Source organism: Stegostoma tigrinum, chromosome 39 (assembly GCF_030684315.1).
Source record: "Stegostoma tigrinum isolate sSteTig4 chromosome 39, sSteTig4.hap1, whole genome shotgun sequence".
In the NCBI taxonomy this organism is placed as follows: domain Eukaryota; kingdom Metazoa; phylum Chordata; class Chondrichthyes; order Orectolobiformes; family Stegostomatidae; genus Stegostoma; species Stegostoma tigrinum.
This window is the reverse complement of record NC_081392.1, coordinates 4,944,250-4,963,539: the sequence shown is the minus strand read 5'-3', so window position 1 is coordinate 4,963,539 and position 19,290 is coordinate 4,944,250. Positions and strand designations below refer to the sequence as shown.

Below are 19,290 nucleotides of genomic sequence, written 5' to 3'. Positions count from 1 at the left end.
GGGGTTGGAGGGGAGTGTGGAGTGGACAAGGAAGTCACGGAGAGAGTGGTCTCTCCGGAAGGCAGACAAGGGTGGGGTGGGACAATGTCTTCGGTGGTGGGGTCGGATTGTAGATGGCGGAAGTGTCGGATGATGATACGTTGTATCCGGAGATTGGTGGGGTGGTATGTGAGGACTAGGGGGATTCCCTTAGGGCGGTTATTGCAAGGGTGGGGTGTGAGGGATGAGGTGCGGGAAATGCGGGAGACACGGTCAATTGCGTTCTCGACCATTGCGGGGGGGGGGGGGGGGGGGGGGGGGGGTAGCCCTTGTAGAACAAGGACATCTAGGATGTGTGGGAGTGGAATGCTTCATCCTGGGAGCAGATGTGGCGCAGGTGAAGGAATTGGTAACAGGGGATGGAATTTTTGCAGGAGGGTGGGTGTGAGGAGGTGTATTCCAGGTAGCTGTGGGAGTCGGTGAGCTTGAAATGGACATTGGTTTGTAGGTGGCTGCCTGAGATGGAGACTGAGAGCTCCAGGAAGGTGAGGGATGTGTTGGAGATGGCCCAGGTGAACTTGAGGTTGGAGTGGAAGGTGTTGGTGAAGTGGATGAACTATTCGAGCTTGGGATGTGTTGGAGATGGCCCAGGTGAACTTGAGGTTGGAGTGGAAGGTGTTGGTGAAGTGGATGAACTATTCGAGCTCCCCTTGGGAGCATGAGGCGGCGCCGATACAGTCATGAATGTAACAGAGGAAGAGTTGGAGTTTGGGGCCAGTGTAGGTGCGAAAGAGTGACTGTTCCACATAACCTACAAAGAGGCAGGCAAAGCTTGGGCCCATGCGGGTGCCCATGGCCACCCGCTTTGTTTGTAGGAAGTGGGAGGAATCGAAAGAGAAGTTGAAGGTGAGGATGAGTTCGGCTAGGCAGGTGAGGGTGTCGGTGGAGGGGGACTGGTCGGGTTTGCATGACAGGAAGAAGTGAAGGGCCTTAAGGCCATCTGCATGGGGAATGCAGGTGTATAGCGACTGGACATCCATGGTGAAAATGAGGTGTTGGGGACTGGGGAATTGGAAGTTCTGGAGGATGTGGAGGGTGTGGGTGGTGTCATGGACGTAGGTAGGGAGTTCCTGGACCAAGGGGGAGAAAATGGAATCCGGTCAGGTGGAGATGAGTTCGGTGGGGCAGGAGCAGGTGGAAACAATGGGTCGACCAGGGCAGGGTGTTTGTGGATTTTGGGAAGGAGATAGAAGAGGACTGTGTGGGGTTGGGGAACAATGAGGTTGGAGGCTGTGGGTGGGAGGTCACCTGAGGTGATAAGGCCATGGATGGCCACGTCAGCTTCCAGGATGAGGCATTCCTCTCCCACACATCCTAGATGCCTTTGTTCTTCAAGGGCTCCCCCCCCCCCACCCCCGCAATGGTCGAGAACGCCCTCAACCGTGTCTCCCGCATTTCCCGCACCTCATCCCTCACACCCCACCCTTGCAATAACCGCCCTAAGAGAATTCCCCCTAGTCCTCACATACCACCCCACCAACCTCCGGATACAACGCATCATCATCCGACACTTACGCCATCTACAATTCGACACCACCACCAAAGACATTGTCCCACCCCACCCTTGTCTGCCTTCCGGAGAGACCACTCTCTCCGTGACTTCCTTGTCCACTCCACACTCCCCTCCAACCCCACCACACCTGGCACTTTCCCCTGCAACCGCAGGAAGTGCTACACCTGCCCCCACACCACCTCCCTCACCCCCATCCCAGACCCCAAGATGACTTACCACATCAAGCAGATGTTCACCTGCTCATCCGCCAATGTGGTATACTGCATCCGCTGTACACAGTGTGGCTTCCTCTACATTGGGGAAACCAAGCAGAGGCTTGGGAACCGCTTTGCAGAACACCTACACTCGATTCGCAGTAAACAACTGCACCTCCCAGTCGCGAACCATTTCAACTCCCCCTCCCATTCCTTAGACGATATGTCCATCCTGGGCCTCCTGCAGTGCCATAATGATGCCACCCATAAGTTGCAGGAACAGCAACTCATATTCCACTTGGGAACCCTGCAGCCCAATGGTATCTGTGGATTTCACCAGCTTCAAAATCTCCCCTCCCCCCACTACATCCCAAAACCAGCCCAGCTCATCCCAGCCTGCCTAACCAGTTCTTCCTCTCACCTATCCCCTCCTCCCACCTCAAGCCGCACCTCCATTTCCTACCTACCAACCTCATCCTGCCCCCTTGACCTGTCCGTCCTCCCCAGACTGACCTATCCCCTCCCTACCTCCCCACCCATACTCTCATCTCCACCTATCTTCTCCTCTATCCATCTTCAGTCCGCCTCCCCCGTCTCCGTATTTATTTCAGAATCCTCTCCCCATCAGACCCTTTTCTGATGAAGGGTCTAGGCCCGAAACGTCAGCTTTTGTGCTCCTAAGATGCTGCTTGGCCTGCTGTGTTCATCCAGCCCTACACTTTGTTATCTCTGATCCCTGAGGCACACAACTAGCCACTGACTGCCAACCAGAAAAACACCCATTTACCCCTCCTCTTTGCTTTCTACTGGCCAACCAATCCTCTATCCATGCCAATACGTTACTTGTAGTACCATGCAACTTCATCTTATGTAGCAGCCTTTGGTGTGGCACCTTGTCAAATGCCTTTTGGAAATCCAAATACACCACATCCACAGGCTCTCCATTGTCCACGACACAAGTAATGTCCTCCAAAGAATTCCACCAAATTAATTGAACGTGACCTACCCTTCATCAACCCATGCAGTGTGTTCCCAATGGGACAATTTATATCCAAAAAATCAATGGACAAGAAATCAATGGAGCATACCTTTGTAACATCCCTTATAAAGTGAGTATATTCTGCCTTCGGTAAGGAGATCAAAACTGTTAATAGTGCTTCAAGTGTAGGCCCACCAATACCCTACTTAATTACATTAAAGTGGTTCTGCATTTGTAGTTGGTGAATGCAGTACCAATTATTCGTTCTCATGCAGTTTTTCTCTTGTGACTGTTGCTTTGATTATTTTCAGCAGCCCTTTCATAAGGGGACCCTAGAACAAAGCAGCCAAAGCTCGACACTTGGTCATGGTTGTGGTAGAGATCATTTATCATAAATTAACCACAGATGAATTCTAAAGCAATATTGGTCAATGGGTATTAAAATACAATATTTTAAACCATGTTTGTCACGTTTTCTAGTCTCAGCTTAGAGATTTTCACATTTTATGTTTATCCTTTTTCACATCCAGTTTCTTGAACATTTTCAATTATGCAATGAAAATACTTCTATTCCTTTACAAAGACTAATGCTCCTCTTTAACACAACATCTCCCTGATTATGGAAGAAAGCAATCATGCTGATCAGAAGCTTGAACTCTCTACGTTTAGATAATAGTATATTAAATGGTTTCTGCAAAATTAATTCTGTGCTTCAATTAATTCAATTTATGTCCTGCATTACTTTGACATTTTGATACTGCGAAGGTTTATTACTGAGCTTCTAAGAAAACAAGCTTGATTTTTGGAAGCCAAAAACACATTCACACAATATTAGAACTTTTACTTTTTCTTCTAAATTGATATAATTTTACGAGATTTTTTTTCTTGCTATGTAAACATAGCATAGAAAATGCCACACTTTTTAGATAACACTGTATCTGGCTGAACAGGGCCATTTTCCTCCCAGTGCATCAACCCTTTAGCAAGCCAAGTACAGTACACGCCACATAAAAACAGCTGCTGGTATAAGTGCTTTGTACAATTGTATATTATTATACTTCAAGGGATACATCACATCTACAGCCAATAGCATGCCCTTTTATGGCTGCTACACCTATCTAAAATATGTTTTGCAGGAGAAAAATAGAAACGTTAAAATGAGCTGCCCTGTAGGGAAATGTTTTAAGCTGTCTGATTTTACCTGGTGTGTACTGATTTTTCTTTGTGTTGTGGTGATTTTATAACCTTTTACCTGGTAGCTAAAGGGTTACGTAGCTAATACAGATTACTAAAGTTTAAAATAACCTTGATTAAATGTGAAATGGTTATTATTATAATCTAATAACACCATTATTTATAAAATGGAGGTGTTTCATTGTTAATCAGGTAAGTAATTTGTACTATATTTTATCATAACTTAGTGTTGAAAGTTGTAATTAAAATGCTATTCTCTTTTCAGATGTTGCACCCATTTTACAGCTATTCACATTCATTCTGGATAATTTTCAGGCAGTTAGTTGCTATTTGCAAATCTGCTTTGGAAATTTACAAAGTTTATTTGACTGTTTTGAAGGGCATAAATAGCGTCCCTAACAATTTAACATAAATACAGATGCAGCTCTTAAGCTGATCTGTTTACTAAATTAATAATGTTTATTCTGTTTTAAGACTTTGTTTTATTGCTGCGCAACTTGTTTTATCATAATCATACAGAAACATTAAGCCATGACATAGGAACTCATCTTACTGAAAATTATTAAGAGCAAAAAATGGGGGTAAAAAAGGCAAAATATTCTGTAAATCTGAAAAAGAATTTAAGAAAAAGCTGATAATGCTAAACATATAATGCAGCATCTTTTGAGAGGGAAACTACGTGTGATGAATTTTCTTCAGAAGTTGCTGGAGCCTAAGTAATGCCTTTGCACCTTTTAACTGACCTCAAAATAAAGAAATTACTGTGCAAATTGTCACTGAAATTTTGAGAACAATCTATATCTAATAGCCATAAGATTAGCCATTTCTAGTAATGAGATTTGACTGTGGCAGTAGCATAATTGGATGATGACTCGATTTCCCCCTCATCCAATTATGCTACTGCCACAGTAGCAACTGCCTTCATAAGACAAGCCTTTTCTCCCAGAAATCAACCAGTGTCCCTTCTCTGAACTCTTTGAATGCAAGTATAACTTTTCTCAGTTATGAGATCAGCAATGTACACTGCATTGTCACTGCCCAATATCACTACAACAAGATTTCTGTGCTTTTATACTCCTCCCCTTTGCAGTAAAGGCAAATGTTCTCCCTTTTACCACCGGCCCCCATGACTTGTTTTATTGCATGCTGGCATTTTGTGATTCATGCACAAGGACATCTCTAATGTGTAACACTCATTCTCACTGTTCTCTTCCTTTTTATGTAATTAGATTTGACTGGCTGTTTTAATATTTTTGCTAGTTTTCTTTAATACTTGTTTACTGATCCTTTGCTAGTATCTACAAGTTTCCCCATCTTCCTGACTACTAATCTATGTAGCCTTGTGCAGGCTTTCTTTCAATTTGATCCCAACCCTAGCTTCCTTAGCCAAAGATGTTGCACCCTTTCCAATGAAACATATTCTTATTGAGATATCTAGATTAGATTAGATTCCCTACAGTGTGGAAACAGGCCCTTTGGCCCAACAAGTCCACACCGCCCTTTGGAGCATCCCACCCAGACCCATTCCCCCATAACCTACACACCCTTGAACACTATGGGCAATTTAGCATGGCCAATCCACCTATCCTGCACATCTTTGGGCTGTAGGAGGAAACCGGAGCACCCGGAGGAAGCCCACGTAGACACGGGGAGAATATACAAACTCCACACAGACAGTCGCCCGAGGTGGGAATCGAACCCGGGTTCCTGGCGCTGTGAGACTGCAGTGCTAACCACTGAGCCACCGTGCCGCCCTGAAATACCTCTTTACATTTTGCCAGTGTATTTCTATCATCTTTTCTTTTAACATGTTTTACCAGTCCCCTTAAGCCAACACTGTCTTTGTAACTAATATAAAAACAAAGTGCTGAAGAAACTCAGCAGGTTTGGCCTAATCGGTGGAGAAAGAAATAGAGGTAACATTTTGAATCTAATATGACTCATCATAACAATATGGAAACATAGACAGGAATGAACAATTATTGCAGTTCATTCACGTGGTCTTTGAATCTTTACCGTTGCCTTCCCACTTGCATTCCTTAAGTAATGTTCTCCAATCTATCATAACCAACTCATGCCTCATACATTGTGGACCCAGAATCTAAATTGAGGAACTCGGTCAGAATCAACTACATCCCAATCCTGATTAATAATTCTATAATATTATGTTTGCTCAATTTATGTTGACTTGCTTGCTGAGCTAGCTTGTTTTTGTTCAGACGTTTCATCACCATGTGAGGTGACATTATCAGTGGAGCCTTGAAGAAGCAATGTTATTCTCCTCTGCTTGGAATTTATACTGTCTGGTCCATTATGGTGAGTGCTGGCATTTCCAGTTTTGGTCTGAATGGGTTTATATATGTGGTAATACCGGAAATGCCCCAGTACTCACCATAACAGGCCAGACAGTATAAATTCCAAGCGGAATTTATATATATATATATTCCATTTATATATATATATATTATATTTATATATTCCACTGATGTTGTCACCTATCATGGTGACGAAACGTCTGAACGAACACCAGCCAGCTTGGCGAGCAAGTCAACAACCTCATCCACAACCCGAGCTACAGATCTTCGCCAGTACTTCAAATTATGTTCGCTCATCCCCAAGGGGCCTCACACATTTAGATTGTCAATTATTTCTTTCTCATTGCACAATACCATGTCAAGTTCCACAACCAATTGGTCCATAAAACCGTCCCGTATAGACTCCATGAAATCATCATCTACGGTTTTGGTACAAATTTGATTTGCCTCTCAACAGTATCCAAAGCGATATGTCCGTTTTGCAGGTGAGTAACCACAAGAGACTCTTGCAGTGCCTGCCTAGTGATCTTGCTATGTCTGGTGGTCACCCTTTCCCTTTTTGCCTTTGAGTCTTAGCCTCCAGTGTGGCCACTTCTTTATATGTTACCCAGAACCCTCGCCACCTCGTGGATATTCCATAGTGTTCCTAACCTCAGCTTCAGCTCCAAAATCCAGGCTTCCAAGACCTGCAGCTGGAAACATGACCTGTGCACATGCTGGCCCTGGGCACTTGAATTGTGCCCGACCTCCTGCGTAGAGCAAGAAGAACCCATCATGGCTTTGAACTCTCTTTCCTGCCGTATCTCTTTAAAATGTGATGTAATTTATCTCAGGGATGTGACTGGATCTTGAAACAGGGTGTCCATATATTTCTTTCCTTCCCTGATATGTTGCAGTGTCAGCAACTTAGTGCAACATTTTTGAGTTAAACTTCCTTGACAAGCCCTTGCTGTAGATCTAGTCACTCTGATCACACCAGTGTCCAGAAGCTCCCACGTATGAGAACTGCAACACATCATTTGTAATGTTTCGTCTAAACCAATGGCTCCATAGTGGCTTTGAGGTTCCGTGCATGCTGCTGATTGGTGTGTTCAACCCACCAATGCATTAGCTTTCAGAAGTAGCCACTGTGCACCAAGAAAACAAAATTGAAGGGAGTATTGATCACCTGTACAGCCATCCCTATTCTATTTGAATATTAAAAATTCTAAAAATTAGTTCTATTTCCCTATTTATTTGCTAAGTAATATGCCCCATGTATATCATCATGGACCAGACTTTGACATGGCCATGCTCATAGAGAAGCATAGATCAATGATCTTTGAGACTATTTGTATTAAAATGTTTTGAGTTATCTTTGCTAATATTTTTCTACATGTAGAAATTGCTGAGATTGGGAAGGCTCAGAGCAGAAACTCTACCAGGCAAAATTTCTGTCCCTCTGGCAGTTTGCTGAGCACTTCTTTTAACAGAGGTGGTGTACTCAGATTATGGAAATAAAAATATAGCTGAACCACATCATCCTTCGTGGATATGTGATTGTTGTTTTCTCCAGGATGAGAGAAACAACTTGAATTTTGTTGTAACACTATAACTAACTCCATGTATGGTAAGATAGTAATCTTCATTAATGATATATAAAGGTTGTTTCTGGAAAGGGAGACTCCTTAACTAATTAGGTTTTGTAGTCAGTTGCAATATCCAATTGTTAGGTTTAAGCAATGAAGAATGAGGAAATCCATACAGTCTATATCAGCCAGGCAGAAAATCTATAGATGCTATCCTTCCCATCAAATAATGTATCTTTTTAATAGAATGCTTCAGTTAAAATTTAGTTGCATTATTTTAAAAATAAAATATCATATTACTGATTCTCAGCATCTCAATAATTGGAGTTTTTTGCCCTACATGTCTCTGCTACCTCTCTTATTGTGTTCAATGTTGTAAACAAATGAGAAAAACTTTAATTTTTGAAACAGAAATAGAGAAATTATTTTCACAACATAATTGGCCATCAGTTTGCCACGTCTCATTGCTCTAATTCCTTTCTGAATAATTTTTCAGGATGATTGATTGTGGGGTACAGATTGAATGGTTGAGCTGAAGGCAGTTTTAACAGTTTTGAGTTCTTAACTGACTTTAATTATTTACAAAATTCATTTTGTTGCTTAATTTTTAAAAGTATGTTTGCTTTCTTTTAACATTTGTTGGATTTAGTTCTTTTTTAGTTTTGTTTCACTCGTTTTACGAGTTTTTTAAAACCTTATTCCTATAACCTAAGTAATCTTTTAAACTTTGGTGGGATCATTTAATTTTAAATTTAATCTGAGATGATAGAGTTCTGTCCTCTGATATTTTTAGTGTTGTAATGTGAACAGAATAATTGTTAATTTCAATGCATTTGGTGTGTGGAACAAGTTAAATGAAATTACTCACAATCTGGGCTGTCTCCCAGTACCCTTCACTCTTGTGTATCTTCTGATTGTTCCCAGAAACAGACATATCTTGCAGTGTCTAAAGTTTACATGACAGTGCGTGATGCAAATGGAACAGTATGCCATGGATCAACAATTAGTGTTTTCATCAAGATATCATGTGCTGGAAAGCTGTAGTGCTATGTGGGCTGCACACTACCGAGTCTTGCCCACTTTTAGATAGAAATAACCACATTGTTAACTATTCTGTTTGTGTTATTCAAGCTCTGGACGGACTATAACTGTAACCAAGAGATTTGAATTCCCAGGACTGGTTTAAAGGGATTATACAACAAGATTTTCAAGGTTTAAGACTTGTACTCTAACAAATGAACTAAAAGCAACATCAACTAAACATTAACTAGTAAACAACTAATATTCTAAACTTTGGTAAGACATCCTTAACAATGCTCTGAGTTGACTGATAATCCCATGCTAAACATTTATTCACAGCAATTCGGCCTGCACAAGATTACAGTAATCTACACCACTCTCAGTCTCCAGTCAGTGATTATTTCCGTGATTTGCCAAGTTGTAACAGCAAGTGACTATTGAAAGATGCTTCCCTCAGTTTCTGGTGGATTTCCAAACCAGCAGTAAGATCCATTCTGGACATTTCTTTTCCCACAATCACCAAAACACAACTTCTGGAGTGTTTTGATTACAACAGGATGTGCTTTTTTTGATCATAGACCGTCCATCCACTTATGCTTAGTGGCTCACAGAAAACCTTGCAGCCTCTTCTCTCCGCTGTCTACACCATTTGCAATCTGATGTCTCTCCAAGAGCCCTTACTCCTTACACTTTCTTTTCTGTCCTTACATTTAGATGCTGCACTTCTGTGCACTACATGCTCAGCTGTCCTTGTCTTTGTTTCCAGGTACCCACGTTTTGCACCTTATTTTCAGTAAGAGTGCTGTTCCCATGGTAACCAAGATACTCATGCTTGTTTTGGGGCAAAATTCAAAACATTGCATAATCCTCTCTATTTGTCTTGTATTATAGAGACAACATAATACATTAAAAAATCTGGCATTCATAATAAGGCTAACAGTAAGAAATAGGCTTATTTACAAAAAAAAAGCACCAGTAAAACATTTGACCTGTACAACATTAATGGTCTTGTGGCACATTGATTTTACCATTGTGTCTTGTCCTGACTGTAGGTTCAAGTCCCATGCCAGGACTTGATGGCTGTGGAAGGTGCTTTCTCACTGCGATCAAACAGGCTGACTATCAGCCTGTAAATCCTCCCCACATGCCTGATGGCAGATGGTAGGAAAGGAAGTGTCTCCTGGTCAACCATCCTGCAAAATGCAATGGCAAACTACTACAGTACTTTGCCAAAAAGCGCAGGCCAATCCAATGATTGTCGATGGCCCAACGCTCAGAAAAGAGGTTGGAGAAACAGTAGACAACACTTATAAGTAACTGAAACATAAGTTCAAAATCTTCTGTGATTTATCCCAGAATTATCTAACAGTATCTCACATAAAGGTTACTGTTATGATTGTAATGAAGTCAGCCAGGTCAACCTCATAAAATGAGTTCTCTGATTGGGGCAGTTAACCTGGCCCATTCAGGGAGCTCTGGCTGACAGACATAAACAGGAGCATCAGTGGTTCTATTCGCGCAGAGCTGGCTCAGAGGAAGCCGGACAGTGTTAGGGACAATGCACGTGTAAATAACAGGTTGATGTGATACCAGCCTCTGAGGAGTTATCTCAATTACATGATAGGACATTCATGAGCCCCTTACAAAACATCACTGTGGAAACAAGCAGTCAACTATCATCTTAACCATTGTCCCACAGTTCTTAAACGCTTTCAAAGAGTGAGTTCCTGTGATAAATTGGTCTAAGTGTTTTTTTATGTTAGTAACTCTCAAGTAGACAGGCTGGCAATAAGAATGGCTAAACAGTTTTTTGTGTGTTCCGTATTCATGAAAACTATGTATATTGGATTGATGATTGATATGAAATTCCTTTATTTCCATATATTTCCAATATTAATGCGCGTTCTTCTCTCTTCAGTTAGCTTTGTGTCAGTTAATATAACTTTGGGTGCAATTGTTTTATGTATACAAACCAAAATAACACTTGAGAAATGAGCTGGCTAAAAGACAATGCTGGTGCTCCAACATGTAGGTGCTGTTTTCTCTCGACAGCTTAGAGTAGTCTTTACTGTCAAAATTAATTTTAAAGTCCAATCTGTAAATTACAGTAGCTTTTACTTGCAGTCACATCAACAAAAAATGTTGCTGATGTTTTTGTTGGTATGTTAGTTTGGTATGCCAAGTTTTGATTAATGAATATATTCATTTTCATCCTCTTTACGGGCAGTCTTCTCAGGGAGGAGGCCATCGAACCCTTTTGTACGGTCATGCTATTCTACTGCGCCATTCCCACAGTGGCATGGTAAGTCATAGGATTTTTGTCAATACTAATATTTTAAGGTAACATTCTGCCGTTTTTTTTTCAGAAAAGAATCAACCTTGAATGAATTTGTTTTAAAACAAAGCAGGCAACAGGCTTGGTGAAATATATTGCTATTATTTGACAGGAAGAAAAATTTACGGAATGTCTACCTGTTGCAGTGTAATTTCTCAACCAACATAAACATTTTACTTGTCAAAATGTCATCAATGTTACACAATCATTGTATGTTTGTTATTGTTTAAACTTCTGCTGGGGAGAAATGACCAGTCTCTTGTCTCACCCATCAATCAGTAGGAAATAGAAAATGTACAAAGGTCTGACTTCATCTGCTGGGTGCATTATTTCATCCATAGAGTTCTTTTGAATAGAATTGAGGGGATTAGTGAATTCCTGTACCATTATTTATTCTATGTTCATTCAATGGGAAATGGTTATAGTGAGGTGTCCAGTTTGATCATCCATTTGATCTCCTGAAATATTGACTGGAGAGGTTAGAGACCTCTCATAACAGATCACACAAGCAATTTGATGTGATGTGTTCTATGGTCTAGAATGCATAGCCGCAATTGCAGTTTGGGACACTGCTCATTATCCACTTGTAGAGCAGCATGCACTGTTTACAGGACGGTGAGTTGATGCCGGCCCATAGGTAGTTCTCCATAGGAGACTCATTCATTGACAACTTGCTAACTGATGTTATAGAGAACTTCGAGTGTCCAAAAGTGGTCTCCCAATCTGAAAAAAGAACACATCATTTGTCCATTACAGGTAAGGTCAAGCTAAACTTACCATAGTTCCAGAGAATCATAGGGCTGCTGTCTCATTAGAGAGAGAGAGAGATGATTGGTGGTATATTTAATTGAGGGTCACTTTGCCTTAGGCAAGGACAGGGTTGAGAAGTCAGGGTTTTCTTTCATGATAACCTCAGCTGGTACAGGAGATGAACTTGCAGCACAAAATAATTGTAATAATATTTAAGAGAAAAGCAGAAATTAGGAATGAAATTTCATTAGACTACCTTGTCATTGCACTTTAAGGGATAGATTTGAAGGAAGAATTCTCTCTTTTTAGGTTCACAATTTTATGTCTGCCAGTATTTATAAAGGAACAGTCAATGTATTCTTGTCATGATGCAATCATGTTGTCTTTTCTACATCTAAGTTTGTTTTCTCAACTTGGAGTGCAAACTCTGAAGTGGCAAAATTCTGCTGTGCAAAAAAGAAAGTTGTTTAGGTGCTGTGGTTTCTGTTAGGTTCCAAAGTGGCTCACTTGCAGGATTCGTCTGTTGGAAGTATGCAGAGCAGCCAGATTGTGATTTCAATGAGCATGTAACCCTGTTCGATGCAAGCACTGCCATTTTGAAGCTCAGCAATGCAGTTGATGCTGTTGCTTAAATGTGCACAGCTGGACACATGATCAGAAACAAATAGAATCATCCCTGGCACTCCAGTTAAACTATTTAAATTACTTTCAGAATAATTGCTGTTTGATTTCTGTTTGATCCTGCTCTAATTGTAATTATGCCTGGTGGTTTCTAGAGTTGTTTAAAGATTCTAAAGTTCACAGGGAATGGTGTGGCAATTCAAGGACTTTGTCTTGACTACAAAGATTCCGCACAAGCCATTCCAAAATATATGTAAGAGATAACAAAGTGTAGAGCTGGATGAACACAGCAGGCCAAGCAGCATCTTAGGAGCACAAAAGCTGACGTTTCAGGCCTAGACTCTTCATCAGAAAAGGGTCTGATGAAGAGTCTAGGTCCGAAATGTCAGCTTTTGTGCCCCTAAGATGTTGCTTGGCCTGCTGTGTTCATCCAGCTCTACGCTTTGTTATCCCGGATTCTCCAGCATCTGCAGTTCCCATATTCCCAAATATATGTATGTTAGTTTGCATCCCTTTGGGGATTGAGCAGAGGTGTCACGGAACAGGACAAATGGCGGAAGAGGTGTGAACAGACAACTCTCAGGAAGGCGAGAATCATTTGGGTACAATTCCCCTCCATCCACTTCAGTGAGGAATAATGTTCTACTTCTCTAAAGAGGCCCCCATTAATCTCCCACTTTCTACAACTTCACAGTTGCAACTTCAGATCAGGGTGACAACAGCATTGCCGTTGGCTGTGAGGGTCACTGTGAACGTCTGACTCATTCCAAGCTGGAGCAGTCTATACCTGCGAGACTTTCCAAGTTATCATTCTCTATTGCATAAGAGAGGTCACAGAAACACTCCATTCCAAAAGACAGCTGACTGTATTTCATTTTGTTGTTGGAGAAGGGTTCACATAGACAGTGGAAGGCAGTATAGCTTTTGTCAAGTGTCTGCTGATGTGTGCTGCTACTTTGTGCGTAGCTTCCTCACTGGAGTAAGGAGTTATGTCTTCAACAGATAACTGTTTGTTTGTGTCACAGTGGTAGTGTCTCTACTCCTGGATTGGGAGTCCCAAGTTCAAGTCCCAACTGCTCCATAGGTGTATAATAACATCTCTGAACAGGTTAATTAAAAAAGTTACATTTTTGAAAAAGCTTACGGTTTCTAATTATTTGGCATCTTATTTGTTGCTTGTTCTGCCTGCTCAAAACCATAAGAAGCCAGATGCTGTCCCAGTGAACTCAACTCAAATTCCATATTTACAGACCCACAACATATATCCCTCCTGTTACCAATATCTTGATTGCAACACAAAAATAAACGATACCGCAAAACGCACATTCTAAACCAAACTAATGATTGCACCCTGCTATATTATATAAAATCAACAGTATTTGCATTTCCTTGGTGCCTGCCTTCTGTCTGTCTTTACCATTCTATCGCCCTGCCACAGTGTTACTTTAGTGGTTACGGCACAGCTTGTGATGGCTGCTTATATAAGAGGCTGCAGGTGTTCTTTTGAGGTGCCCTCGTAGCTGTGACCCTTGAAGTTGTGTTTCAGGCTGCAGCACCCTGACGTGGACACTCTGAGTTGATTGTCTGACAGGCCATTTTTTTTTAGCAGTCTCAGTGGGTTAATGCGATTTTCCTTGGAATACAATCTCCTGCTGCACTGTTCCACTGCTGCTCCCCTGAAGTGGAACCTGAACAATCCTGGCAGTATGATGGAGGTTAGACTGTTGGACTCTTGAAATATCTTATAAGTTCCTTTTGAACACTGGTATCTTCAGATATGAGGACAGCAATTTGAATCTGCTTGACAAGAAGCTGAGCTTGAGAGGGCATTCAGAGCTGACGTGTTAGAAAGCTGATCTGGTATTGTTGAAGTATAAGTTTTCACTGTGGCATGCTGCTTTATGGTTGGATCTACTGGTGATATCCTGGGGTAGCCACTAGTTGTTTCCTGTAAAAGAATGGCTTCAAGCTGTCCACTAAGCCCAATTTATTCCAGGCTCCACTGACTAACCTCAGACATCAGCCAGTTTGTCACTGTGCAAACATGTAACAGCTGCTTCAGTGTCATACCACTCTTCCATTGCTTTCATGTCTTCTACTCTCTGGCCAGTTCCAAGTGTTGGGTGCCTGAAAGGAGAAAAGCAGAAGACTAAGGATGTGGTTGGATGTGAGGAACTCACTCGTTTCCATCCTTCTGCCACATGAGCCTAAACCCTCCTGAGTGGCACTAGTAAACCTCTCTACATGGATATTGGTGCCTGTCCAGTTAGGGTGCAACTCATCCTTCTTGTACAGGTCACACCTGCCTAGGAGGAAATCCCAGCGATCTAGATATCTAAAGCCACCCCTCCAACACCTGCTCTTTAGCCATTCATTCAACTGTATTATCTTTCCACTGCTAGCCACACTAGCATGTGGCACAAGGAATTGTTAGTCAGAGCACTGATTACAGGGGTTGGGATGTCATTTTGCGGCTTTACAAGATATTGGTGAGGCCACTTTTAGAATATTGCATACAGTTCTGGTTGCCCTGCTACAGAAAATACGTTGTTAAATTAGAAAGGGTGCAGAAAAATATTTACAAGGGTCTTGCTGGGACTGGAGCATTTGAGTTATAAGGAGAGACAAGATAGGCTGGGACTTCTTTCACTGGACCATCAGAGACTGAGGGGTGACCTGATAGAGGTTTATAAAATCGTGAGAAGCATAGATAAGATGAATAGCCAAAGTCTTTTTCCAAGAGTAAGGGACTCCAAAACTAGAGGGCATGGGTTTAAGTTGAGAGGAGAAAGATGTAAAGTGGACCTGAGAGGCACAGGATCATGCTTGTATAGATTACATTGCCACAGGAACTGGTGGAGGTGAGTACAATGACAATATTTTAAAAAAAACATTTGGACAGATACATAAATAGGAAAGGTTTAGAGGGATATGGGCCAATTGGACTAGTTTATTTTGGGAAACGTGGTCAGCATGGACGAGTTGGGTCAAAGAGTCTGTTTCTGTGTAATATTACTATGACTCTCAAACACAAGAGGTAAAAGCTAACATTCACCTTCAGCTTGTAAATCCGAAGAGATCTGAAAATAACTGGGAAGGGGAACCCATGAGCATACTGTCTTCTTTGCTTTCAAAGAAACACTGCTTTTTGCAACATTCTCAATTATGCTACACCAATGATGGAGAGCACTGTGCCTTTGTATCCTTCGTGAGCAAAAGAAGTGAGGCCTATTTTTCAACTGTGATGTGAATCCTTGTTCTGCAAAGGAAAGGTGCATCTGAGTGTGACACTTTCAGCAGCGCTGACTATTTGTTTGAAGGTGAAGTGATGCTATGAAGGTTAAGAATGAGACCTGGTAGTACAGGTTGTTGGTAAGTGTGTAATGGGGGTTGATTGCTGACACAGTTATCTGGTTCCACTGCCTTCTAACAGTTTGATTTGAAGGGTCGATCAGACTTCTTGTGGACTGCTGACAGCTGTTATCCACGTCTACTGCACCAAGGCATCAGTGTCGGAAACGTTTTGAGCCCTCTCTGTGCCTTGTTGCATCATTCCTCTGTTTTCCCCAGGGCAAACTCACTTTAAGAATGACTCCCAGGATCTGCTGGAAAATGCACCTTCCTTCCACATTTGAGTGCAGGCTGACTTGAACGCATACTAGCTACTTACACTTTTGGGTTCCTTACTTGAGTGTGAAGTCTTAGCAGACTGAGCAATGTGCTGACTGCTGGCTGCTTAGAAGCTGCAGCTACAAATTAATTTTACATTGTGATTAATGTCCTGTTTTGAGGATTATGTTGTATTGCTGCTTGTATTCTGCCACTGCTTTTCTGCTCCTTAAATTGCTGGTAGGTTTTGCTGTTGAACTCTAAATTGCAAAATCAAATCAAAATCTTACCCAATAATAAGTTTAGAATTGATTACTCTCGACAGGAAACTGAATTATGCCTGTCTTGAACCAATTATCTCTGTACCCGGAATCCTCTGAGGGTACTCCTCTTTTCATGTGTTGCTGTGTGGGTATGTGTGTTTCTATGAACTCATTCTCCTTTTGTATAGCTTAAGTTCTATCTAAAATTTTATAATAGGATTGACAATTAAAAATCTTATGAAATTGGATGTAATTCTAGACTTAAATTTTGCAGTGTTTCCATGATGGTGACAATTCTTATCTTTTTCTTTCCAGTATTTATGTTGTTTGACCACCTCAAGGTCTTTGACAGACAAATTATCCTTTGATGTTGGGCTTCAAGAAGATGCTTCAGGTGAATTGAAAGAAAAAAATATTTTAATTCATTGGCTACACCTGTTACGTATAGTAAGGGGTAGAATTTCTGTGGGAAAGCTGATTCTAGTCTCCCGCCGTAACTTTGGCAACAGATCAATGGGAACACTGAAGAAATGACATAGATGGCTGTTTACTCTTGTGTCTCCAAGGAGTCAGCAATCTTCTACCCATGTTACAGTGAGAAAGAGTGAGACAACTAATATTTACCTGTAGAGGTATTTATTTGCTCAGAAGTAAGGGAAAAGGGATAAAGCTCTGAATTAGACCCGATTCTCTGGGGCAAAAAATAATGCTAGTAATTTGATTTTTTAAACAGAACATTAAAGGACAAAATTACAGATGATGTGTGATTGTCATATAAAAGATTCACATTTGAAGGACACCAGCCTTATAATTGTGGTGAATTCAGCATATCCTTGTTATAATAACCTGAAATTTGAGGCTCTTGATGACAAAGTATTAGAATTTGCTGTCATTAACCCTCTTGAGTATGACCACTGCTTCGAGATTTAGCTGAAATACAGATTAATACAGGAATCATGAAGTCAGAGTCTTTGATTTATTGTTATATCACAGCCTACAAAATGGAGCTCACCCTTTCAGAGGTACCATTTGCAGATGACATGCCTTTTTCAACTCTTATATTTTTGCTAGAACCTCCATAGCAAGTCTGCATAGAGGCATAGAGAATAGGTGCAGGAGTAAGCTTTTCAGTCCTTCAAGCTTGCTCCACCATTCAATATGATTATGGCTGATCCTGTACCTCAGCGTCCGATTCATGCTTTCTGCCATACCCTTTGTCCTCTTTACCTCTAAGAGAAATTATTCTTGAACTCATTCTTGAAAACATTCAATGTTTTGGCCTTAAGTGCTTTCTGTGGCAGAGGATTCCACAAGCTGTCAACATTCTGGGTGAAGATGTTTATCCTCATTTCAGTCCCAAATAAGATACCTGTATCCTTAAACTGTGACCCCTGGTTCAAGACTTCTTGGCCATCAGGAATGTCCTTCCTGCAATTATCCTTTGAGCAAGACTATTTTCATAGGACTTCAATGTTGTGTAACTTTTTAATGGCAATCTGAGTAATAACTTCTGCTGAACAAATGGACTACACATTCTAGGTGCAGGGAGAGGCAGGGTCAGCGTAGCAGGAGGAGGGACAGGCGGAGACAGCAGCAAGGGAGTCTGAGGGAGAGGCGGGGACAGCGGCGAAGAAGAGGAGGATAGTGTTTGTAAATTATAAGGAGACCATTGATAAAATGATTATCAAATTAACCTAATCTTGTTATCCCAGAGGAAAAGTTTATACAGGTGAGAAGGGAAGAGTGTGAAGGTTTGCGCTTTTGCTCAAATCTTTATTTTGAAAGAGAATGGGAGTTGTGAAAACAGCATATATTTATATTCCCATTTTGTGTTGAGGGGAAATACATAGACATTAGGTAAATTTTAGATTTATTCTGAGAATGGTATGGGATTTCTGGAGATTTGTTGTGTCAACAATGTAGTTAAGTCAACCACATTTGGGGCATTTAAACAGTCCTTGGATAAGCGTATGGATGATGATGGGATAGTGTAGGGGGATGGGCTTAGATTAGTTCACAGGTCGGCGCAACATCAAGGGCCGAAGGGCCTGTTCTGCGCTGTATTGTTCTATGTTTTATGTTCTAACATGGATTTAAGTGAGCACTTTTAACCTTTTGATGAATAATTTAGTGCACTGGAAAGAAAACTGTTGTTGGCTAGCATTTAGGAGTTCAGTAACACAGTCAGAAGAATCCAGAGGAGTTGGGAAGCAGGTGGATTCGTTCAGAAAGAAGAAGTCCTTAATAAGTGAGGTGCTATTCTTAACAATGTCCAATCAGCCTGGCCTGTAAAGAAGCCAGATTGCTCAGAAGAAAGCTTTAGAAGCAGGACACCTTTGAATTGTCAAAGAGGAAGACATCCTACAACTGTGTTAAACATAAGTTTAAGGAACCATAATTAAGTGGTAAATGACTAAGCTAACAGCTTAGGAATAGCCTAAAAAATGGAATTGGGTGAATGCAGAAATTTGCCAAAAAGAAACTATTACAAACATGATATGAACAGAGCGCTTTCATGTGGAGATCAGGGCGGCCCCTCACTAAGGTTTGAATGTTTTAGGTATCGTCTTGTTTTCTTTCTGATATTTATTAAGAGACCAGTTCCAATAATCCTTATCTTGTGTGCAGAGTTTGTTTTGTGTACTAAACATTTATGTTCTTTTGTTAAAAATACAACAGCAGTCTCTTGAATTCAGTAATTGACTGAAAAATGGAAAACCAAAAAAAAACCCAGTCTATCAAGCCAGGCCTCACTCTGGCATCTGACTTAACCATCAGCTGCAATCATAAGAGTTCTGTTTATTTATTGATAAGTTCTCAAGAAATATGATATAAGATGCAAAAATTCAAGAGAATTCTCATCATGAAACTAGTTACTGATGTGATATGT

The 19,290-nt window shown here is 41.2% G+C and overlaps 1 protein-coding gene across 5 annotated transcripts in view; it reads left to right on the top strand.

Annotated features, from left to right (window-relative positions):
- Window positions 1–19,290, top strand: part of LOC125447673 (ryanodine receptor 1-like) — a 411,721-nt gene that overhangs the window by 70,475 nt on the left and 321,956 nt on the right. For all 5 annotated transcript variants that reach the window (XM_059641019.1, XM_059641018.1, XM_059641017.1 and 2 more), the window contains 2 exons: window positions 11,050–11,124; window positions 16,716–16,794. In XM_059641019.1, the coding sequence (XP_059497002.1) occupies window positions 11,050–11,124; window positions 16,716–16,794 (154 nt within the window). The remainder of the gene's footprint in view (window positions 1–11,049; window positions 11,125–16,715; window positions 16,795–19,290) is intronic.